The 25,193-nt window shown below is 40.5% G+C and overlaps 2 protein-coding genes across 3 annotated transcripts; both read right to left on the reverse strand.

Annotated features, from left to right (window-relative positions):
- Positions 1–8,755, reverse strand: LOC120757137 (cytochrome P450 2J6-like). Its single transcript, XM_040074282.1, has 9 exons — positions 8,585–8,755; positions 6,845–7,007; positions 6,377–6,526; positions 5,303–5,463; positions 2,921–3,097; positions 2,638–2,779; positions 1,075–1,262; positions 708–849; positions 1–179 (listed from the first exon to the last, which is right to left on the reverse strand). The coding sequence occupies exons 1-9, from the start codon at positions 8,753–8,755 to the stop codon at positions 1–3; spliced, it is 1,473 nt and encodes a 490-aa protein (XP_039930216.1).
- A 2,733-nt stretch (positions 8,756–11,488) lies between these two features.
- On the reverse strand, positions 11,489–20,997 carry LOC120757188 (cytochrome P450 2J2-like). 2 transcript variants are annotated; one of them, XM_040074347.1, is made up of 9 exons: positions 20,830–20,997; positions 19,311–19,473; positions 17,645–17,794; positions 16,870–17,030; positions 15,972–16,148; positions 15,081–15,222; positions 13,627–13,814; positions 13,075–13,216; positions 11,489–11,898 (listed from the first exon to the last, which is right to left on the reverse strand). In XM_040074347.1, exons 1-9 carry the CDS (start codon positions 20,995–20,997, stop codon positions 11,720–11,722), a joined length of 1,470 nt encoding a protein of 489 aa, XP_039930281.1. In that variant the 3' UTR covers positions 11,489–11,719. The 2 variants fall into 2 exon arrangements, with proteins under 2 accessions (XP_039930281.1, XP_058277933.1); XM_058421950.1 differs by having other exon boundaries at positions 16,870–17,027; positions 20,830–20,994.
- Between the last annotated feature and the right edge of the window lie 4,196 nt (positions 20,998–25,193).

A 25,193-nucleotide genomic window follows, 5' to 3' on the forward strand; every position in this document is an offset into this window, starting at 1 on the left:
CTACCGAGGAATGGCACAGAGCTGATAGGGATGTGGCTTCATTGTGCTCCCAAAAACAAACTTGGTGTTGACCTCCTTCACTCCTTCTGGCAGGGTGAATGTGAACGTTTGTAGCAGGGTGGAAAAGACAATAAAAAGCTCCATCCTTGCCAACAGCTCCCCCATACACACACGGTGCCCTGTGAAGAAACAGAAAAGGCAATTCAGCCAAAGGATTTCTATCACACCTCCCTTTCTTAAACTGCCTGGGATTTTCTTTGCTTGTTTTCTGCAGATTTTATCCTTGTCTCTTAACTTTGTCATTTAATGATTCATAATTTCATAACTGAAAGGCTGCTTCTATTTCCACAAAAAGTTTTGATCTACATTTATAGCAGGCAGTGAGACTTTATAAAAATTGTCACCAGGTTGGCACAGTTTATATTTACAGTCTTCCCAGCACCATGCAATTTTCTGCTGCTGCTTTGATAGCTGGATCTCTTCTCAGAGAGAAACTGGATCTGTCTTCCAAGAAAGACTTTTCTATGTGTCATTCCTTCTCTTCTAATCTTCTCCACATACAACTGGTTTTCTCTCTTCTTGGAGATCTTTAAAATGGTTTGTATATGCCCAGTTGTAGGTGCCTCCCCGGTTATTTTGTGGAAGGAATGGATCTGAAGTTATTTGTTGCCGCAAGGAGCAAATAAAGCCCTGTTCAGTGCACTCACCTATAGCAAATGGTAAGAATGCTTCTCTGTTTACAAAGTTTCCATCCTGATCCAGAAAGTGGCCTGGGTTGAACTGATCAGGTGTCTCCCATTTTCCAGGATCAGCCAGAACAGAGTCAATATTTGCTAAAACTATGGTGTTCTGGAAAAAAAAAGGAGCAGTGGCTTCAACAAAACCCATGACTGTAGAATCTATTAATATCTAGGACAAAGCCTCGTGAAAGGCCATCCACAGAGACAGTCAAACCTTAGAGGCACTGCTAGAACAAGAGTTCACATCCCCAATCAGGAAAAACCTCAAAAGCCTTTCTAAAATCACCTAATGGACCAAAGATCAAATTCATTCAAATATGCAGCACGTTTGTACCTTTGGAATATGATATCCCAGCAGCTCTGTGTCCTTCACACTCAGTCTGGGCAGTGCAATCAAGAGTATGTTACTGTATCTCTGGATCTCGTGAATTACAGCATTTGTGTAGGGCAACTTTTTCCTGTCCTCATAGCAAAATACATGGGAACAGCCCACAACAGCATCCAGCTCCTTCTGGACTTTCTCTAAGGAGGAATATTCAGCTTTAAATATGCAGCAAACAATCCATAAACTCTACAGTTGTAATTTTTCCTGTTGCTTTGAACGTTCAGAATGGCATCCAACCAGATAAAAAAGATACTTTATAAAAAATAATGCCTTCAAATTCCCATACAGATGACCTGCAAAAATTTGACATTGAGGTTGTTTATAGGTTCCATATATACTTTTAAAATAATGACAGCAGATGAGGTAATTCTATAATAATATATGGGCTTGTGTTACATTTGCTGCTCTAAGGTAATTTATAAAAATACTTTTATTAATATTTATTTCTATGGGCAGGGAGTCGACAGGAAAAAATATTAATTGCGTGGTAGGGGAACAGTTTAGCAATTGATTGTTCAAGGATTATTCTTCATTAAGAAGCACATAGATTTTGCTTGTCATCTACAGATTTCCTAACTGCTATTCTGTAATTACTTGCCTTGGGAAGCACTTACGCAAATTAATTTTTCCTAAGGACTTTTTTTTTTTTTTTTTTTTGCTTACAATCCGAGCTGAAAGGGTAATTTCTGATTTTTTTTTTTTTTTGATACCACAGATTCTATCATTGCAGTTAGAATTACTCCCACAAAACTTAAGAATGTGTTAATATATCCTAAGAAGATGACAAATCATGTGAAAATTCAGTATGTGCAACCCAGTCTCAAGTTTTAAGTCTTTTGAAGGTAACAAAAATTGGAGATCCTTTCTCCTTAACACTTCTATATTTTCTATTTGCCAGGCTCCTGCTGTGCCTGGTAATCAGCTTAAACTCTCAAATATGAGACCTTTAAAGTGAGTTTTGTACCTTCTAATCCTTTCTATCCCATACACTCTAAGTCCTTTTTTTTTTTTTTCAGTCATTTTACTCTGCCAACCTCTATCTTTCTTCTGTGAATATAATTATTAAAACCACACATTTTCAAGGTACTCACTCCAATATGAGCAACCTCACACTGTATTTAAGATATTTCTGCTGCAAGAGGCCAAGAGAAAATCAAAGTGCAGGAGTCAGGGATTTAAAAGCATGACCCAAAGGCTCCGTAGTGGAAGTCTAAGCATTACTGTCTGTGGAGGGGCAATGGTGCAATTTGTCTCTGTCATCTGAGACTAAATTCCTCCAGCTGATTAAATTAATCACACCTTGCATTTTGTATACATCTGTTTTTAAAAAACCCAAAAAACAACTGGAATGATTTGCCTGTATGTTAGAAAGGATACACCAAGAAACAAATAAATGCAGTTCACCTGATTTATACTTTAATAGTTAGTTCCTCTACTCTTCTTTGATCAGGCACAACCACTATTTGAACTTGCATCATTGCTAGAGTTGCAGACCTCTTTGGATGTGCTTACCTTGAACTTCAGGATAAATCACCATAAAGAGCAATGCCCACAGTAGAGTGGTGGCTGTAGTTTCTGTGCCTGCTATAAAGAGGTCAGAAACAGTCTGGATCAAGTTTACTTCATCATAAGTAGCATCAGCATCTCCTTTAGTCTGCAGATATGAATTGAAAAGAAAGCACACAAAAGAAGAAATCATACACTTCTAAATTTATATTAGATATCATTATAATCAAAGAAACACTTAAAATCCCTTGTTGTTAGTGAAGTGTAAGAGAAGTTCAGAGGTACTCACTTTAGCTATCTCATCCAAATAGTAATCGATAAAATCTCGATTTTCATCAAGTTCTCTTCTTCCTTTGTGACTTTCAAGTTCCTTCACTAACAGAGCATTCATAAAATCTAAACAGGACTTAATCTTCTTAACTGATGGCAGAAAACGACCAGCAAGCCAGGGAGACAACTCATATAACTGTAAAAGAGATATTTTTGATATGTGATATTACATATAAATATGTGGCATTTAGCAAAGTAAATTTGAATCCCAATACAGGCTTCTGGGTAGTGGAAAAAGCGAGTGAAAGACTGACATCTGGATCAGCATTAGATCGAAGGGATAGTGCCTATCCCATGATTCATTAAAGATTAAATCCTTTCTTAATTGTATTTTTCCCTGGAGCAAAATCAAAATTTCTCTCAGCTTCATACTATAAAGTCATATATATATACTTAGAGATTATATAAATATAAATGTGATGTAGAAAGAATAAATGAAATTCCTCTCAACCACAATTTCAGCTGAACCAAGAATCTCCCATGAAACCTGTCCCTAACCTCACTTTATCCAACACACATGTAATTTCTATTTCATCACTAAAAAAACAGATCCAGGCTGACTTCCTTGACATCTGTTCAGTGAAAATAGAACTGTCCAAACCCAGGTTTATTTACTTACAGTTGGATGGTGAACCACATTCACCTTCTCATAGATAAGGAGCAGATAGTTCACATCTGTGTGATGTGCAAAAGAGCTCAGTGACACAGAAATACAGAGCTGTGTGGATTCCCTCCCGTTTATTCATTGTTCTAGACATATTCACCTTCTTGTCCTTATGCTCTCATAAAGCCATAGATCAGCAGAAAAGGAGTAAAACACTTCTTACCTCCCCTCCATTCTTCTACTTAATTTCACTTTTTTCCCCCCCCTTTTACAGGCTGCATCGTGTCCTTCCAGTTACAGAACTACTGCAGCTCAAATTATCCATTAGGCCATAACTTCTGGGCTGACCTGTTTAAGTGGCAGCTGCATTACAAAGATTTATCTCCCCACAAGCCTATTCAGATTTCCAGCTCTGTTTCTTCTTTGCCTTAGTGCGTAATTTTCCTTAACACTGCCTGTCCACTTACCAGGAAAACAGGTAAGTACAGCCAGTCATTAAGGGATTGTACATTCCTGTGAAAGCACTGTGGAGAGCGGGACACAAGGAAATGTTGGACTAGAATGTTTTTGTTGGCTCTGGACACATTATTAAGGTGTTTTAAAAACAACTTGTATAAATAACTGCTGAGAGCAGTTTGGAAATAGCTGAACCTGTGTCTACCCTGATTAGAAGAGTAGCTTAGGAATCATTTCACCAGCATCTTCTGGGATAAATTATTAATAAGTAATTTTAATTTAGGTCATCTACTGAAAGTATCAAATTAGTCCTCAAATCCTCCAGGACCTTGTTTACAGCAGTTAGTCAGAGCTGGTGGAAATCATACAAGACACAGAACTCCATGAGTTCCAACAAGTTCTGCAGAAGCAGCTGCCTCAGTCATGGGTAAATTCACTTTTTGACTGCACACAGTACTGTGGTTCTCTTTCATAAATGGTTCATAATAAAACTGCCCCAGTCTGAGGACCCCTGTTCAGCTGCTTTGGCAGCTGCAGTCACAGGTGCACACAGAGAAGCAAGAGAGGCTTTTCTCTGAGGTGGACCAGATGTGAAGGTAGGAGTTGGTGCCCGGAATGAAGGCAGATAAAGCAGCTAAAGGAGGGTGACTTCCAGTGTGTCACTGTATTCTTGTAAGGATGTGCAGATGTGGTACAGATGTTTATGCCAAAAACTCTAGGGAAAAGCTGCTGTTAAGCAATTTCATGCCATGTTACCTTAGCACAAAACAATTGCTCTACTCCAGTTTCTGTGAGGTTGGCTGGCAGTAGTGAAGGAAGCAGTAAAAACCCATTTACTCTTGACATTTGTTGACAACCATGTCACAAGATAGAGTGAAGAAAGCCAGTTTGCCAGGCAGAAATTTAGATAAGCCTATTTCAGAGCTTTTCAGATAACTTAACCCACATTTTGCTACTGATTTCAGATACAGTTTCAAGCGCTGGAGTTGTACAAAAGTGGGTAGCACTTTTGCAAGAAAGTCCTTTGTACATCTCTCAGCCATGTAACAAATCTTTGCATTTTCATCCCTGTCCCCCACACATGAAATTTTTGTGCTATGATAAAGCATAAGCAATTGAAGTAGGTTTTGAATTAGGTATCTGGAAGCACTGTTCTGATGTGCTCTCCAGAAATTCCAGGTGATCTAGTATTTATTTTTGTTACAAAAGTAACAAGCAAGTTGCCTTTTACACTGTCTATCTATAGGGAGCAAACAAACAAACAAAATGGATTTTCCTCACAAAAAAGGAGATGCTGTTCAAAAATGCTGCTATGGTGTCAAAGGATTCAATCAGGCGGTGAAAATTCTCATCATCTCTGGAGAAACGACGTCCAAACATCATAGAACAAATCACATTTGAGACAGTATGAACAATGGGCATAGTGGGGTCCAGAGGTTTTCCTGTGAACACAAGGGACTACATTCACCATTAACTTACTGTTCCTGCTTTTCTTCCTGACAGGAGAGCTGATAAAATTTCATAAACATTTCTGACTTTAATTAGATCCCTGGATGGCAAATTGTAATTTATTGCTGAAGGCCTGATTAGAAAAGTAACTTCAGACATCTAACAAACACTGCTGGTGGGAATGGAAATAGTAGTATTAATTATAAAAATACCCAGATTTCATCAAACCTTGACATCAGCAGATCTCACATTTGGCAATAACCAGGGTACAAAACCAGCTGAGTACATTAAATACACAGATGAGCTGAGAAGAGAACCACCTTCTATTCTTTGCTCACATCATTTTATATTAGAATATTTCAACCTACCCATGGATTCACCCCATTTTTCAGCAGCACAACCTGAACAACCTCCCTCTCCTACTGAGGAGCTCACCATAAGCTGTGTGAGCTGAGATTTTTCTACTGCACTTGAACAGAGCACAGGGCTGTGCACCCTTGGTCAAAGCTCTTATGTTTTTCTTTTCTACACAGGAATAGGAGGCATTGTGACACTGATTTTGTTACTGTTTACTGTTACCCTGATGCTCTTACCATAAGCAACATAGAAATGACTCAGAAGTAAAAACACTGATAGGGACCAGTATATTTATACTGGTATATTATAAATATATAAGTAGACTTATATATAACAAGAAAGGAATCTCTAATTCTGTGATCTTGCTGTGGGGTTTCATACTTCTGCAAATAAATATCTCATGCAGGTAGTACATACAGACTTTTGAAACTCAGCTCTGCACATACACTTTGAATCCATTTTTGTAATCAAATATTTCCAAAGCTACCAGTGCCCCATTCTCCAGCAAAACCTCCCACTGCACAGACTGCCCTGCCCACCCTCACATACCATTTGTTTTCTGTAAGTATTCCACCAAGTGAGCAGCCTCCTCTTGCAGTAGATAATCCTGGTCTTTTTTCCCTACTCCCATTTTCCTCATTGTTGCAATTCCAAAACGCCTCTGCTGCTTCCAGAGATGACCATTAGAGAACATAACACCTAGGATCATAATGAACTGATTCTGTCAGTACCTTAGAAATTAATGGATTGGTACATCCAAGAAGCTTTTCTGCTAATTTTTTCAAAATTTTTACAGCAGTCTGGCAACATTCCTCCTTTCTTTTTCTATTTTAGCCATTTATCTTGTGTACAGAAGCTCCTACATTAACTCTATGTTCTGACAGAATATAGAGTAGAACTGTTTTAAAAAACTTGTGGAAATAAAAACTTTTTTCCTGATGTAAATGAAGGACTCTAAATCAAAAGTCAAAATTAGGGACAGAACATATTAAAAGAATTTCTGAGAATAATAATTACCATTTCCATGTGTCAGAATGTGAAAGATTTTGCTTATGGGCCTTCCAGCAACATCTTCAGCATGGGCAGTCAGACCTTCCTTCACTGCCTGAAACCCTTGCAGGACAACTGCAGGGGTGTTTGAAAACCATAAGGTGAAGATATTACCATGAATTTTTGCCATCTGTAGAACAAAGCAGAATCAGAATAACAGGAGTGAGAACCGGTGCTTTTAAATCAAACAAGGTGAACCAGATCTTCTCCCTGGGCAGGTCCCTAAGGGTGACTGACTTTAAGAACAGAGCATCAGGTACTTTCTTACATACAATATAGTTTGAAGTCAGGTTTCTATCTAAAGTCTCATTTATTAAATCACAATGTTTCTAAAATGTCAACAATATTGCCAGTCTGTGATGTTGTCTATTATGTTTCAGGATTCAAACTCATTGAAGATGAACCCTTTCATCCTCACCACTTGCTACAAGACAGCAGTAGCTCATGAACTTGATGGGAATCATCTACAGATTTGCCTTTGTGTGTCAAGTGTGGCAAAAGCGGTCGAGGAGCTGAGAAATGCAGGAGCCACCCTTTCCTTTCCAGCTCAGCTGTGACAGCCTTGCCTTCACCTGCGGTGCACGCACGCATCCCTGGCAGCGGGCAGGACAGTCCTCCCCCGGCTGCTGAATCAGGAACTAGAACAGCAGCAAAGGAGGTTGGAAAGAGTGGTGTGCTGCCAAGATATCCCAAGAAATGCAGGACTAGAGGATTACAAAATTTTGCTGCCTGGGAGCAAACAAGAGGGAATACTTACGCACAGTGAGCAAAAATGTATGTGCTTGTGCTCTCGCGTTTGTGTTCAATTTCATTTTTATAAGGACCAGTTCATGGCTTTTGAAACCTTGGGATGACCAGTACTATTCTTCATGTCTTGGATGTCAGAAATAGAAGAAAACACAGCAGACAGGCACTAGCTACTATTTTACGTTACGGAATAATTTCACTTTGCCTTGAAATATGCAGCTCAGAGAACAGAACTGCTAGGATATGGAAAAAACAGGGAAAGGGAATGTTGAGAATGAAGAGGGAGAGTGAGGCGCTGTTACTTACATATTTAAGTGTTAAATATTTAATACAGAAGTAGAAGGACTATAAAACAACAGGATACAAACGCTGCACATTACAACTGGACCTAGAAAAGGGTTTGAGCATACTACGAATTATTTTAGCCATTCAAAAGCTCAGTCTTGATAAGCAGACTGAAATCTCTTGAGAAAATTTGACCAAATGTTACGTCAGGAAAAAAAAAAAAAAGATTCTAAGGTCTTTGAGAAAATCCATTGAATAAGTATATTTAAAAAATTATCCTTTCTATACTGAAAACACACAACTTCAGCAGCTATTTCATGGGATATTTAGAAAATGCCAGTGCAACCACAGTCAGAACACAGAGACATCCGAAAGACTGCACAGAATTAGTGAATCTACTTTAAAATATGTTGGGTTTTTTTCCCCTATGTGTAAGACAGTACTGTTATAATCATTATGGTTTTGTTCATATATACATAAGGTATTAAATATTTATTTAATTGTAGGTGCAAATTTTCACACAAAGAAACAGGTGTTTTAATTATCTCCACATATTTCCACATTTATGCAATTTAAAACAAATCCCTCCCTAGCATTCAAAATAAGACTATGTTAAACACCTTTACTTTTCAATCAGCTTATGAGCCCATTAATAGATTGCCAGAAAATACATACTTTTTTAAGATGTTCATGATGAATTTTGAAGTTCATCTGCAGTAGATTTCCAAAGAAGGGATATGGAGTTGGTCCAGGAGGAAATTGTCTTCGCATCCATTGCAATTTCAGAAACTGTATCAACACCAGAGACACCACAAAAAATACCAGCACCTCACTCACTGTTAACATTTTACTTCTGATTTACACAGCTATGTTGTCTCTCTACAACTGCTGTGTAGACAGAGGAGAGATCCAGTTTATCTTGGTTTTGGGGTACCTCCCTGCAAAGAGAAAAAACACTTGACACTCCTGTGATTCACTGTCTTTCCCTCTTTATCACTTTTACTTCCCCATCCCAGAGAATTAAGTGTTCTTGTTTTTAAGTGTATATGTCACCATTCCATTATTACAGCTACACATCCATCAATCATTGCCTCTTCAAAGGACACAAAATGTAGGTTAATTATACACCTGTTGTTCCATGACTCCTGCTGTGACAAAAATCTCTGCCCACGGTCCTGGTTTCACAAAAAACCTCTTGCAAGAATGAGGGGAAAAAAAAAAAATTCCTGAGGATTGGCTGCACACCCAAGGGCAGTGGGGTTACTGAAAAGTTCAGGCTCATCAGTAGCCATCATATGCACCAACTGTGTGCTCTGCTTAACTCTCCCCATACTGTTGATTCTGATGTTCTCTGCTATTCCTGCAATATTTTTCCGCACAGTTTATATTGAAAGGTGTTTGAGGGTAATGCTCTACCTTTTAATTTCGTGCCTAGGGCACACAGACCATAAAAGATTCCAACTGACCATTGGGTAACAGGAGTTTGATGGCAATAAAGATGTAACACTCAAGTGTCCTCCCACTCCCGCTCAGCTGAGCAGGAAGTGGGGCTACACAGTGTCCTTGACCAAGCAGAAAGCAAAATTTCTTCACCCCTCCACCTGCCTCTGGCTAATGCCCCTGGATTGCCTGCAGCAGGAGCAAAGCTGCCTCTGGGAACTTCTTTCACAAGTGTTCTCATGCAACTGAACTGCTCCAGCTCTGCAAAGGGTGACATTTGAACACAGTCAGCACAGATTTGGCACTTGCACAGGAACAGCATTAGGCTCAGCTTATCTGACATAGACAGCAGCACGTGGCACTCTGGGAAGCCCCTAGATGATCTTGCTGCTCACATACCAAACTCACAGAACAAGCACGGCTAGAAATAAAAGTTGTGAGTTGTGAAGAGCATTGGTTTACTCCATAAACAGGACAAAGAAATAACTTTTATCAAACTGAGAGCTTGGATCAACCTGAAAAACTTAACTACTCATTTTGGAGACCACTTTGGGGACTTTTAGTTCCTTCACCGGTGTTGCATTTTTTGTATCTCAAACTGCTCCCAACTCGGAGTTTAGTATTTTCCAAAATGTTCCTGGGAGGAGACTCACAACCACAAGGTTTTCCTGCCATGTCCACTTGCAGCCCCACCTGCACAGTCCTGGCTGGCTGCTCTGCATCTCCCCTGGCTCTCCAGGCTCACTCTGACTTTTCCACACAGGTTAGCCATGTTCTGGTGATTTCACCTCTCAGCATAGACATGAACTGCCCACATGTAGGAAGGCAGCTGCCAAACAGCTTTGCCAAGCCTTTGGGAGAGATGTCAAAAGGAATACAAATTGCTTTTCTCCTCATACAAGATGGTGCTGGAGGATAGGGAAGAGAGAAGCCTGATAAGGTTTTTTTAAGCTGAATTTGCCACAACTTCCATGAAGAGAATTGAATGCCTGGGGAAGTGGGGGATAGAGCTGGCTGACAGCTCAGAAGAACAGAAAGGTGACAAGTGGTTCCTCCTCCTTTCACTCTTGCCAGGAGAGCTGCTGGCCCAGTCTCTTCTCCCCCTTCCTTTCAGCCCATGACACAACAGATAAACAGAGCAATGCCATCTAGTCCTTGAAGCATGCTTGCAATAACAATTGCAAAGTCTTTTCTTCAAGGGAGAAAGCTGGTAGAGCAACAGTACCCTCACTCTGACCTTGAGTTTTTAGCCTTACCGGGTGGGTAAAGGCCAGTTTCACAGTGAGAGTGGCTGCTGGCACCTGCCATCCACAAGCCCCGCTTGGGCACTGCTCCTGCCAGCTGCACCTCGCTCTGCTCTTCCCTCAGCGTGCATTTGGCCTCAGCAGGCTCAGCTCAGCTCTCAGAAGGCTGCTTGTGTAGCTGCCCCTCTGCTCACAGGAAACTCCCAAGAGCTTTGATTCTCCCACAGCTTTTGGGGAACACCACATCGGTGTCTCCTGCCCCGTCTCACTTTTGCAGGCACCAAGCTGTGCTGCACATGACTGCAAGCTGCTGCCTGAGCTTTTGGGCACGGATGAAGACACATGGCCAACCTAATTTGCTACACATCACTGTCATCACAAACCCTGGTGTGTGAGAGGACTCCCACTTTCATTGAAATGCCTCTCAAATGCACCACAAGAGTACATGTAAGAAAAAATTTCCGGGCCAGCCCACTGGTCTTCATGTGTTTCCAACCACTGCATTTCACCAGCAGTGGGCTTCCCTCTGCAATTTCCAGCAGGCAATAGGAGGGGTTTGCTCTTGGCCTGAGTCACAAGCCTCAAAGCCAAATGAAGGGCTGCACTGTTGTCTCTCTATTACTTCCAGTCTCGAGAAATCATCTGCCTGTGACTCTTGGCTAAACAGACAAAGCTGCTCCCAGCAACCTGAGAAGCCCCTCCACAGCTTTGGGTTCCCATGAAACCACACCTGGGAGCCCTGGCAATGCCCAGAGCCACCACCTCTGGGAGCAGCATTCCCACACAGCATTCTGGATTTGAGAATGGATGGGAAGACTCCTCAGAATCTGGCCCGGATGTTCCTGCTCCCTCCAGTAAGATTCTGCCAAGTTTTGAATAAGAGTAGACCGAGCAATGATTGTCTACATTTATTTAATTTGTAACACAGCAGGAAAGAAAATGTACAGACACTTTCCAGACACAGGAAAACCAGAGTATTGTTCAGGGCTGGCTTCTAAGACGTGAAGCACAACAAGGAGAGATTGGCACTGAATTTGAGCTAAAAACGAGAACTGTAAATCTCCAAAAATACCAGCACACTACCGGACTTGTGTCTGTGTCTCTTGAATCTCTAATGCTGAGCAACCTAGCGCAGAACTGCACAGAGCTTGTATGGATGGGGTTTCATCGTGCTCCCAAAGATAATGTCTGTGTTGATTTCCTTAACTCCTTCTGGTACAGTGAACTTGAATTTCTGCAACAGGCTGCAGAAAATGATGAAAAGCTCCATCTTGGCCATCGCCTCTCCCAGACAAACACGGTGACCTGCAAGCAGTGAACAGAGAGAGAAATCAGTCACCACCAAGGTCTGTAACCAGCACCTGTTCCCCAGCTTTTCACAGGAGCACTACTCATCAAGGAACAAAGATTTTGCTGAATTTGCTGAATTTGACAATTTCCTTTCAGCTGACATGTCTGCAATTCATCTTTGCAGGATCTGCCCTTTTCTTCTAGAAAATATACCAGAGATGCTTCTCAAAAGTTTTATTCTTGCTTCCTAATCTATAGGACTCCTTAATTTTATGAAAGGGATTTCAGTCTTTTGATTCCAAATAATAACAACAAGAAAACATCTTTGGGTTCCCTCACAGTTTCTGCTTAGTAAAGGCTGACTTATCTTCCCTAGTAACAGTGAAAAATCAGAAGACAGAGGACATTCTACACCTGATGAAACATTTTCTTTCATAATGGTTTCAGTGAAAACATCTTGTTAAAGAAAAATCTCTTCCCAATTTATCGATTAACTCTGTCCAGGATGTAATTCCCAGAGACAGACTGTGACAAACTCTAAAATGCAGCAGTCAGGTCATTCAATTTGGATGTGATAAACAAATTCCTCTTCTTCTTCTTCTTCCCAATTTAGACCAGAAACCTGACCCTGACATTTTCACATCTCAGCTGACAGCTCTGACAACCCGGCTACTCCCTCCTGGCATGATCCCCAAGAGCTTTTGTCTGTTTAAGCTTCTATATCTCACATGCTGGTGAAACAGTGATTCCAAAAGCTCCACAGGAAAGACATGGATGTATTTAATCCAACTTCTGGATCTTCCATTCATCTCTCTGCACTGATGAATACTGATTTATACAAAATAAATCAGCTCCAGCAGAGCAGCCTGCCACAGAATATCCACTGTAATGTCATAATCTGGCATAGACAGGGGAGGACCAAGAGCAACAGTGTAAGGACTCAAGTTGTTAAGTGATTGGGAATTCTGGGACCTTACTTATTTTATCTTTTCTGCATTTTCACAAAAATCTAGGATCAAGTGTTTATACAATTGCCAGACAACTTAAATTTGCAGTCAAACGTTTGTCTGGGCTGGGGAAACCATGTGCTCCTGCAGTTTATGGTGACACTCCCCTTTGGCCTTCTCCATGATGAAAATAACAGAGCTTCACCTAACCCACACACCTGGGCTCAGCTCTCAGTGCACTCACCTGCTGAGAAGGCTAAAAAGGCCTCTCGGGTCACAAAATTTCCAGCCTTGTCCAAGAAATGGCCAGGGTTGAACTGGTGAGGCGTCTCCCAATAGGCAGGGTCAAAAAGAGCAGAGTCTACATTTGCCATAATTAGAGTGCCCTGAAAGGAAGATGCAGTTGGCACAGTTCTGTCTCTCACACACCAAGAAGAAAAGGACACAAACAGATTCCAGCTGTAATTCTGCACACGGAAAGGCAGCAGAAATGAAAGATTACATAATTAGGGGGAAAACAATAATCTCAAGGGTTCTGAGGGTTTTTTTCTCAAAGAAATAAATAAGCAAAGAAACGTCAGTACTTTGGGTTCAGGGATTTCCCTGCTGTATTGCTTCATGTCTCTTTTTTCAATCTGTTAGCAAATGCCATAGGATGTGTGGTCTGCAGTTCTTTAGCACCTTATCATTAATCCAGTGAAATTACCTTCCTGTCCTGAGCTGGAGAGGAAAGGGTTTAATGATGAAACTTTACTCATGGCCAGAGATCAGATTGGAATAAAAGGGATATCTGTACCTTTGGAACATGATACCCCAAAACAGTGGTATCCTTCACAGCTTCTCTAGGGAGTGTGATTAAAACAATGCTGCTGAAGCGGAGGATCTCGTGCACCACAGCATTTGTGTACGGCAGCTTCTTCCGATCCTCATAGCAGATGAGGTGGGAGGGACTCAGAACAGCATCCAGCTCCTTCTGGACTTTGTCTAAAAAAATATTAAAATACCCATTATAGATATAAGAGCACTGTTTTGCATAGAACAGAGCTTTCATTTCCTTTTTGGAGTATAGTAGTGATGGAAAAAATTACAATATATAAATAATTTATACTTACCATATCATAAAGTGTAAATGCATGTATACAACCAGCTAGTTATGATTTCACTACACTGTTTCCTAGTTGATAGGTTCAATGTTCAGACCCTCTTTCCACAAGCCAAACAGATTTATGGAGCGTAATATTTAAAGGAGGGGGGGAAAGCTGTAAGTATAACAAGCCCTTCTTATTAAGAGATCAATTCAGTTAAGCTGTTGATTTTACTCCAGGTAAACACAGACTCACAGCACACTAATGAGGGTGTTGCAAGCAAGTCATCACATCAAGCTGATACATGTCAAATGCTGAGAACTGAAACAGGATCATATTACTAAACCATCACCAAGTGTTAATCTCTTTGGGCTGCTATCTAAGCTTCAGTAACTAACACACCTTGTGCAGTCTCAGATAGTTTGGGGTCAGATTTCATATTTAAAATTTAGGCTAGGAAACTAAGAGGCTTTTTTTTCTTTATAATTTATCAGAATTTGAAGTGCATGTGTTTGCACTGTTCTTCTAGCATTCTTGCACCACAAACATGAAAAGAATTTCTATCCCTCAGCCTGAGAGTCAACAACATGTACTTAGCTTAGTAATTCATCACCGCTGAAAACCCTCTACCAAATCGTCCAAAAATTTTGAAACTAGTGTGCAACTATGCTCTTGTCCAGAATTTCTGGATTGTCTTTTTGTCTTTCCATTATTGTCTTCCTTTTCTGTTTAACATTCCCATATATTAGAATAAATATATTTATTTTACAAAAATTCAGTTGATGTCTCAGTGAACTCAAATAATATAACCTTATTACACATTCTGGATACCTGAAAAGCATCAGTTTTCCCTAACCCAAACTCTTATTTCATCTTATATTTTTTCAGCCTTATCTTCCATTATATGCTTACAGTGCTGAAACAGTCTGACAAAAATCAACAAGACCAAATACAGAATCAGAAGCTGAATAACCCTGAAATTATTTTAAAATCTGAATTTTTTTACTACATTGACATGCATTTACATACATGACTTATTAAAAGCAGAGCTCAGAAATTATCTTATCTTAAAAAAAACCCCTTGATTTCAGTTAAAAAAAAAAAAAAAAGTATAACAGAAAATTACTCTACTTGAATCGTATCCATGTTTGTGTGTACAACTCACCTTGGATGTCAGGATAAACCAACATAAAGAGCAGAGCCCAGCGTAGAGTGGTGGCTGTGGTCTCTGAGCCACCCAGGAAAAGGTCAAAAACAGATTGCACCATGTTGTCCTCATCAAATGTAGAATTGGGGATATTTTTAGTCTACAAGTGTCAATGAGAAAAGTAGAATGGGGTATAGCTGTGTAACAGCACTGAGACACACAGTGATCCCTGTATCTAAAGGAACAAGATTTCTAGAGGACAAAAAACACAGATTCTTAAGCAGAACACAGATATATGCAAAGACTTTATACAAATGAGTACACATATATTGTAAAATTACAGATGCTGTTGATTTTGTCAGGTGTATGAGTCCTGTTATGCTGCCTTCTGAAGTGGCAGGTTCACTTCTGTTAACTCCCACAGCAGAAAAACACATTTCAAGGTAGTTTTATCCCACCCATGCCACTCTCAGCACATTTGCTGATTTCAGCAACCTATCTAATATATAGTGTTACCCTTTTAAAGATTTATGGGTTTTTTTCAGAGTAGAGACTGCCAACATTTTAAGATTGTCATGGTACTCATACAGCACTACTAAGAACAGAAATAATACAACAAAGCAAAAATAATCAGAATGAGGCAGCCGTCTAAATACCTGCACCTTTTCAAGGTCCTCCCTACTGCCCAGCCCTCATTAAGGATGATAACAGACCAGTGTAAATAATGTGTGTTTCTAGAACAAGTTATTGAACTAGCTATCCGAAGTTCATATTCTGAGTTTGACAGCAGGGTTTTTAAGCGGTACTTGCAGAGCTCTTCAGTGATGTTTTTGTGGACAGACAACAGCAGGGAAGGGGCAGGGAACCCATTATGGCTGGATCTGTGCCATGTATGCATTAATTACTCACTTTCTCTATCTGCTTCAGGTAAAAGTCAATGAAATCTTCTGGTTCATCTATTCTGCCTTTCTCTCTGTGCCTTTTGATTTCCTGCCTTACAAAGGAACGAACAAAATCCCGGGAAAATCTTGCTTTATGTAGAGGACCTGGGAGGAACTCTGCAAACCACGGGAACACTTCACAGATCTGGGGAGCAAAAATTCAGCACAGAAGCAGTTAGTGACACTGTAGAGAAACCTTGTGATAGAGATATAGCACGGACATTTTTGTCATTCAGCTAAATTGCCGAATTCATTTCTCTGGGAAAAATCCCGTGGCATCAAAAAGAAATGTCTACTACATGTTGAGTACATAAACACACATTGAAACTACAAATTAGAGTCAGCACAGTTTCCACCCTGGATTTTTTTCCCATCCTTACTGCATAGCTCCATTTGTATTTGCCCTATTAATTCAACAACAGAATAATCTACTTTTGCAAAGAGGTAACATATGTCAATATTAATAAATCTAGTGTTCACAAATATTTATGTCTACCACCTTAGTACCAAAAAAAAAATTCTCTTTCATTCTCACACAGTATCATCTTTTCACCTTAACAATACTGGTGTTTCCATTACAGAAAAGGTCATCATCCCATCATCCCAAGCACATTACCTTTGCTAAGACATTCTAATAAAGATTATTAATACAATAATCATAATCGAATCATATCAAACCCAAAGCACTGCAGGCCCAGTTCATATTCACAGTCAGAATATTCATCAGTATTCAATAATGCAATACTTTAATATATACATACTGATGTAATTATATTACAATGAATAATGAGCTCAATAATCAAATAAGCGGCATATTAGTAATATTCTAATAAGTCTATATATAATTTCATAAGTAATATTCTCACATAATAAGTGTGGCTGTTCCCAAAAGCCACTATATGATTGAAGGCTTCAATCAGCTGGCAGAAGGTTTCATCCTCTAGGGAGAAACGATGTCCAAAAACCACAGCACAAATCACATTGGAGACAGCGTGGACAATGGGGAAGGAAGGGTCAACAGCTTCTCCTGCAAACAGAGAAAAACTTTCATCTCCAAAGCACTTCCTTCTCCTCCTTTGTTATTCGGGAGAAAAGATTACAGTGACATTTTATAATAGATGTCCTCTGTGATATTTACTGTTACTTAGAAACACCCAAAATTCATTAGGAAAAGTAACAAAAGTCACTCAAAAATGAGGACAGGAAAGCCTCAAATCTTTAACTCCTGGCCTTGTTCTTTTTTGGTTTTGTTTTATTTTAATTTGCTTTCCTTTTTGCTTTCTTTTTACTTTTTTTCTTTTTTAATCTCAGTCTTCGTGTTGACCCCAAAATACAAAGAGATGAGTTCCAACTGTACAATAATCTCAAGGGTTCTGAGGGGTTTTTCTCAAAAACATAAATAAGCAAAGAAACTTCAGTATTTTGGGTTCAGGGATTTCCCTGCTGTATTCCTTCATGTTTCTTTTTCCAATCTGTTAGCAAATGTCACAGAACATGTGGTCTGCAGTTCTTTAGCACCTCATCCTAAATCCACAAATCTAAAGTGTGCTCCAAATCCATTCTGTTCAATAACAGAAGTAATCTTTACCCCCCGAGTCAAGCAGGCTGTATTGTGCCCCCAAGCACAGTGTCAATCCATACCCTCTTTGTCTCTGAAGAACTCGACCAGGTAACGGGCCTCGGTTTGTATCCCACGCTCCATTCCTTTATTCCCCATTCCCAGTTTTCGGAGAGTTCCAATTCCAAAATGTCTCTGTTGTTTCCAGATGTGACCATTTGAGACCAAGATACCTTTAGCCGTCAAGAAGGGATTTTATGTCATAATAAAGTTCACACAATTGTAAATGACAGACACAGGAAGAGTCATCTTCTCATCATGCTGTCTCTCAAAGAGGAGGGACACATCAGGGCAGTGTTCTTTGGATTGAATGTTGTTAGAGGCAGAGAAAACACCTTGGGATATTCCCATCCCTGCAAATACCCCATTTGAATCTCTGGACTCACACATCAGCCTTCCAAACCTAATGCTATTTTTTCTGAAGCATCTGTCTCTGGTCTTGGAGGGATCATGGTTTACCAGGATCTTTACACAAAATATCGAGTGCTCATCCTGAAAATGTCCCTTGTGGAAAGACAGTGAAGTCAGGGCAAGAACCACCCAACCCAAACGAGAAGGAAACAAAATTGGTTTTAGCCAAACTGCAAACAGCTTCTTAGGATCAAGAGTTCCTGTGGGACAGAAAGGAATCCCAGGCTGCTCTGCTGTGAATCTGTGTCCTAGCAGAGACCACCCAGCATGAACCATTTAATCTGCTTGGTGGGGAAATTCCCTCCGCCAGTCTAGCCTGCACTTCCCCTGGGAAAGCCAGCTTGCTCCCTGAGACAGCTGCTTCACTACAGACTGGGAAAACCCTCCCCTATTCCTTCTGCTGTCCTGGGAGCTAGGGACAGGCAAGTGGTATTTGTGTTGTAGAGTCAAACTTGCAGCTGAGCTGCAGCTGTTTGTTAAAGCCATTCCTGCTACAAATGGTGTGTTTTAGGACGCTTGTCACAACCCAGCTGCTTTCTTCACAGCACCCAGATAAAAAGTGACAATACAGATCCTTCCAAATGGACTGAAATGGCCCCAGATTTAATCATCTCTACACCTTGAAGTGTTTTTTCTCTACTTACATTAGCTACTATTACAAATTAAAGCTCTCCAGACTGCAGTTCACATGAAACAAATCCTGACTGATGGTAAAGGCATCTGCCGTAGATTCTCTGGATAAGAGGCTGATGGAAACAAGTTCAATTATTTCTGTTTTAAACACATTGATGCCTTTATTCTCCATCCACTGTGATTCAGCAGTGTTTGTGATAGCACAGTACAATGCTAATAAACTCTGGGTAATAAACTTAAAGCTCCACTGACTTTCCTGTGACTTTGTACTTTGGAGCAAAACTAGATCGAAGTTCTGTATATGCTTCCCTTACAGCAGCCTTTGCTGTGAACAAACAACTGGGAGCATAAAGATTTACTCTAGTCTCAGCTTGCAGAGGAGGCTGCAGGCTCGGGATTATTTCAAATCAGGACATACAAACACCACTAAGAATGGACAAACAAGACCATGCTGCTCTGATAAGATTCTGAAATACATGTGTTACAGTGGGATTTGGAGACCACATAGGATGATGCTTCAGAATTATATGATTCACCTTGAGCAGACAGAAGTCAGCTGGTAACTAATTGTTTTCAGTAAGAAAAACATGAGAGGAGACAAAGAAAGTCAAGGATGAAATCCTTGCACAGACATGAACGTCTTACCCTTTCCATCTGCCATTCTGTTGAAAATGTAGGTCTGCAGTCGCCCTGAAACATCCTCCGAGTTGTTGGTGAGACCGTTCTTCACGGCTTGGAACCCATAGAGCACCACCATGGGTCTGTGACCCATCCATAGGGTGCAGATGTTGCCATAGGTTTTTGCCAGCTGCAGGTAAAAATCCGTGCCAAAAAATACCCATGGGAGAAACAGGAATGAACATGCACACATGGTGGGCTGCTCTCTTCCAGCACAATCTTACTCAGGGGGTCAGGAGGTGAAAGGGACAGTGGCTGGGTTTTGTGGTGGGGGTGCTTCCCACAGGAAGGGTCTGGGCTCTCTCTGGGAACACACCACCCACAGAAATGTGAGCAATGAAAGAATAAATGGCCCTTTTACTAGAACTTAGCCTGGGTTACTTTTGCAATACCAACCATAGGTTAAATGCCTTTGAGGGTTTATGGATCTGTACAAGGTTTGCTGTGAAATTGCACGTGCCCATTCTTGGTTACATTTTTCAATTCCGTATTTCAGTCTCTGAGATAACAACAAGAATTTCTTGAAATTATGAATTCCAGGTGTAAATCTCCTTCTAGTACTCCAGATTTCACGTTTCAGTGTCAGGAACTCTTCCCGTCTTACACTGAAATACAGTCAACTGAGGCATCTAAGCATCATCTCTGGGTAGCGATGGGGACTGCTCTCAGGTGGTGCTATGGGTATTCTGCCAGGACAAAGTCCCTGATGCTAGACCAAGCACCAGTACAGGTCTGTCCTCTCACTGTGATTAACATGTACCCATCAGAAAATTTTAGCATCACAGTCTTTTAAGCTCCCTTCAGCTGCAGCCAGGTACCCTCCAATCTGAAAATTGCACTTAACACATAAGGAAAGAGCAATTTGAAAAATACATTAACACATTGGGTTCTGTTGTGACATTTTTGCTCAGTGTAGGCTGTTGAAAACTGAAAGAATCTGTATTAACAGGCTTAGTACGGACCTAATTCTTCCCATCAATTCTTTCCTTTCACCATCATTTACATCTTTAGTTTATCTGCAAAGAGCACATTCCAGAATGGACTTCAGAGAAACAATGGATCAAAGGATTTGGCTGCATGTGGGATACAATCTTGTTTCCATTCCATGACAGCAGAAGGTGTGCTGGTGTACTTTTCACATCCTCTGAATTCAAGACAGCTACTTTTAAATTATTTTCAATATATGCCTGTGATGGGAAACCTAATTATCACTTTTTTCTTTCAAGGCCAAAGACTGCCTTAAAAGCAGAAGTCTTTTCTGAGGCAAAATTACTAGGTTCAGTTCTGTTTAAGTTGCACACTTACCAGCTTCCATATGAATTAGACTCTCTGCAGTTTTTTACCTTAACTTGTTCAGGCACTTCACTTCCACAATTCACCTTCTCTCAGGGTTCTCCCTGTTACCACACCAGCCTCTCAACAACCATCACCCTTTTTCACATGTTTTGCCTCAATAACTCTTTAGTTCACATCTGCAAATTCATACCTTTTTCAGGCTCCTGTGATCAGCTCTGAAGTTTATCCACCAGACACTTCCAATGATGGGAAATGGGATTGGTCCAGGAGGAAATCCACGACTCTTCCATTGCAAATTCAGGAACTGTGCACCCAGAAGAAACAAAACCAGGGCTATGAGAATTACACTTATCATCATTTCACACTTCCAACCTTCTATTATAAAACTGCTACAAATCTCTCTGTTGAAATGACTCTGTATTCTTCTTCTTAACTCTTCCCTGTCACATTGAAGATTTTTGAATTTTCACCTCCCTTCTTTCCTACCACTCTTCCTGATCCAAGAAAGTGAGGATTATTTCCATTCTTGAGTGTTATTTAATACATCACTATGCTGCAATATGCTAATAGATACCATTATTTTAAGATCCAGCAGAGGCTGGATCAGAGAAGGTTGGAACCTCAGCCAGAAACATCCCTTTGAGCAATCAGTTTCACAGAATGTGTCACTCAAAATACTGACTACACGCATGCCAAGAACTCAGGTACAAAGCTGTAGCTGTAAGATGAGGGCAGGAACACCCATCAGGTAGCATTATTGGGGCAGAGGTAAAACAAAGCAGCCAGTAGCCTTGTACAACAGTGGGTGCAGATGCAGACTTGGGAACCAAAAGCAATGAACTGTAATTTGAGTTTTCACAGTAAACGATATAGATGAACTGCAAATAGCACAGTGAAGAATCAAACATAGCTAGTGCTATTGGCAAAAAGTGTAACAGACCTCACATTAAACTCCATTTTGGGGCTGAGTTCTTGTCCCCTGTGAGGCTTTATGAATTAGTTTCTGCCTTATCTCAGTAGCAGGAGTCCTGCTCAGCAGAATTAATTCCAGAGCCTGTAATTCTTTGCTTTACTTTTAATTCACAGCACCTCAAGCAGCACATGCAAAGACCTCCTCAACATAAAAATAATCCCTACAAACAGGGGCAGTTCTTAGAAGATTTCTAGAGCACAGCTGGTGGAATAGGCAGTTTGGGATGTTGGTACCAAGCTGCCTTATGAAGAACAGCAGACCTTATAGGGATAGGGCTGTGCAGTGCTCCCCAAAGAAGTCTTTAATTCCATCAGACAGGGTGAATCTAAACACCTGAAAAAGGCTGCAGAAGACAAAGAACTCCATGTGCGCTGACTGCTTGCCCAAAAATATACATAGCCCTTCAGGAAGAACACAAGAAGGCAATTTCTGATCTTAATTGCTGTTTCCACCACATCCTTCTTGCCTTGCCCTGAGCTTTCTCTGAGGCTGTTGCTCCTCTCACAGCAGAGAAGTTCCTGTGGGCTGTCATTCTGTCTCAAGGTTTGCTGTCTAAAAAAATCAACTCATCCTCACAACTCCACTTGCACAATCCATTTGTGTTATTTACCAGCTGGCAGAAAGGACATCGGTCACATTTTGAAAGCTCTTTTCATGTTTTACTCATTCATCCGAGTTCTTCAGTAGCATTCAAGGCACTTATTTCAATCACTGCCTACAAGGGCAAAAACATTTCCCTGGAGAAAAAAATCCTTCCTTACACAGTAATTTATCTGGACTGGATTCCAGAAATTTCTTCCAGTGCTCAGGAATCAGTTGCACTGTATTGCAAATATCATTTGCAATAACCATACTGTCCTGCAGGAAAGGAGGACTTGGTCCTAGGCTGTCTCTAAACCTCTGTCCTGGCAAAATTATCTGAACAAGACTTACCTCAAGTTTTCTGTTCTCTCCACAACATCTGACACTCCTAGTGCAGCATCTGGGCTAATAGATACTGCTCTGGAAAATTGTCAAAAAGAATGCTGAGGCTGCACATACTCAAACATTATGAAATTCCAAAAGTGAAACTGTCTGTACTACATTAATCACTTCTTCCTGACACTTCAGTGAGAAAAGGGTATGTGCTGTGGTTAATTTGTGAAATTCTTGTCTCTGTTCAGCTCTTTTGCAGCTGACTGCAGAGCACTGCCAAGATTACACAGCACTTCACAAAGCAGGGAGACTGAAAGGGCCGTGGTAGCTCCCACACCATCAGGACATAGAGCACCACAGCACCAGTGCAAGGTCTGCATTGCTTTCACCTAAATAGCACTGCATTACAACACCAAAACAGGCAAAACTAACCAACCAAACAGAACAAACACCAAAAACAATGGGAAAACAAAAAGAAGAATGTTTACAGCAGTTGCTTTCCCTCCTAATAACTAGAGCTCTTGCTTTTTCTAGTTCTGCTCTCATTTTGGCATCTCAGTGATGCCAAAAACTTGGTAAATCTCTATAGGATTAGATATACCAACTGGTTTTATTTTGAGATGACTGGGATGACTATGTATTAGTAGCAGGAAGAGAAAGTGATGGATGCTACAATTCATTGTAAAGCAGAGTGATAGAATTTAAATGAACTCCACCAATGTGTGCAAATTGCAGGACTTAAGTGCACAAATTAAGGACTAAAATACAAATAAAGTAATTGTGAGATCAAGCAGGTAGAGGCAGGTGTTTACAGAGAAGCTTTCTGCAAGCAAGCTGTTTTGGGGAAAACGAGTTTTCCTGGTTCCAACATCTTAATTATTTGTGAACAGCACCTCTCCATGCAGGCCCTACTCATTATTATCTGACAAATACTGTCACAAGAGCTCTTTGGCGAAGATGGAAGATGTTTAGTCTGCTCAGAAAACCCTCTTTTCTAATGAAGACTTTAGAGCAGAGGAATGGGATGAAAATACAGGGAAAGAACAGAACAGAAACGGTCATACCTGCCATCTACAACTTGACTTTCATTAGTCAACCTTCAAGCTCTTTCGAAAAGTGAACATCAGGATTAATAAGCCCAGAGAGAAAAAGCAAGTTCATGAGTCACAGGCAAGCTATGAACAAATCTAGGAACAGAATCTGAAATTTCAAGTCCCATTCCAGTACTTTGTCTATGCAGCCTAAAAAACTCATCAATCTTCCATCCCCAACAAAACAGATGACAGCAGGAGGCAAAACCCTACTTTATTCATAATGCATATCAGCAAAGTTCTCTTTTCCTGAACTGAACAGAAACACAGAATGGGAATTTCTTTTGCCCACATTTCCCAGTTTTGTGTTTACTCCAGCTGTGCTGTAAGCCACTTTCTCCCTTTCTCAGTGCTTGCCTGGACATAGAGTGTCTGTGTAACTCTCTAATTCTGATGCCTCCAACCAGTTAACAGCACTTGTCCTGAAGCTCTTGAAAGATCAGGGAGTACAGGGGAGGAAGGGACAGCTAAATTGAGAAATCCAAATTAGTGTCTCCGCTTGGGGGGAGGTGGGTGATGGTGGTGGAAAAAGAACAACAAAGAAACAAACCCACAAAGAAATCCCAAAACCTGAGCAGCAATGCCTGTGCTGTTCAGCTTGAGGCCAGACCAGGCAGGAAGAATACCAGGCAGTGTTTTCTAATATGTGCTAAGCCTGCCCCTGCAACAGACAAAACTGAGCCGTGGCTTTCTGTCAGAGCAGATGACACACGCTCTGGGCAGCGGTGTGCCAGGAACCCTTTCCACCCCCCCATATGCACATTCATCATTTACTGCACACCTTCCTAAAGATGCTCCTCTTTGCTTCCCACTCCTGTGGCCTGAAACTTTCATTACAAAAGCAAATTTCCTCATCTGCTCAAAACAATCAAATTTAATACCTGTCATCTTAAGTGGAGATGCAGCTCTTGCTGCACGAAGAGTATTTGTGTCAGAGCAGATCGAGCAAGATTTATGTGAACAGCTACTACCCACGTGTACTGAAAATAATAAAATACACAGTATTGAAACAGCTTCCTTGCTTTTTCTCTGCTTGTGAACTTCAGCCCAAACTTTTGTGAAATAACTTTGCCTCACTGTATTTCAGTTTGCCCACAGCTGACACCTAGAAGCAAGAAAACACACTGCACACAGTGTTCAAAGGATCAGGCTCAGACTAACACTCTTGATGGGTTGATAAATGGGTTGAATAAAATTGATTTATTCAGCTGGACCCAGATTTCTCTCATAATTAAGCCCTTTTCTTTCTTTTTGTTTTCTTTTCTTAAGTTGCATTATAATCACCGTTATTGATAGGCAACTTCATGGCTTAACTCATGTTAATTCTGGTAATTTTAAGTGTATAAATCATACCCTTACTGATGGGCATAAGAGCATTAAGAGCTTTCAGGAGTCTTCAACTGTTGCGAAACTTGCAAACTTAACAAGTGCACAAATAAGAAAGAGAACAGCACTCACTTCCTTCTAACCAGACAGGACCAGCTGGATGAAATGGGGAGAAATAAAACAAATGAAGAAACAAAGTTCTGATTTACATTAGCAGTGAGTGAAGTTAGATAATTTCATCAGGTAACT

This window comes from Hirundo rustica, chromosome 10 (assembly GCF_015227805.2).
Source record: "Hirundo rustica isolate bHirRus1 chromosome 10, bHirRus1.pri.v3, whole genome shotgun sequence".
Taxonomy (NCBI): Eukaryota; Metazoa; Chordata; class Aves; order Passeriformes; family Hirundinidae; genus Hirundo; species Hirundo rustica.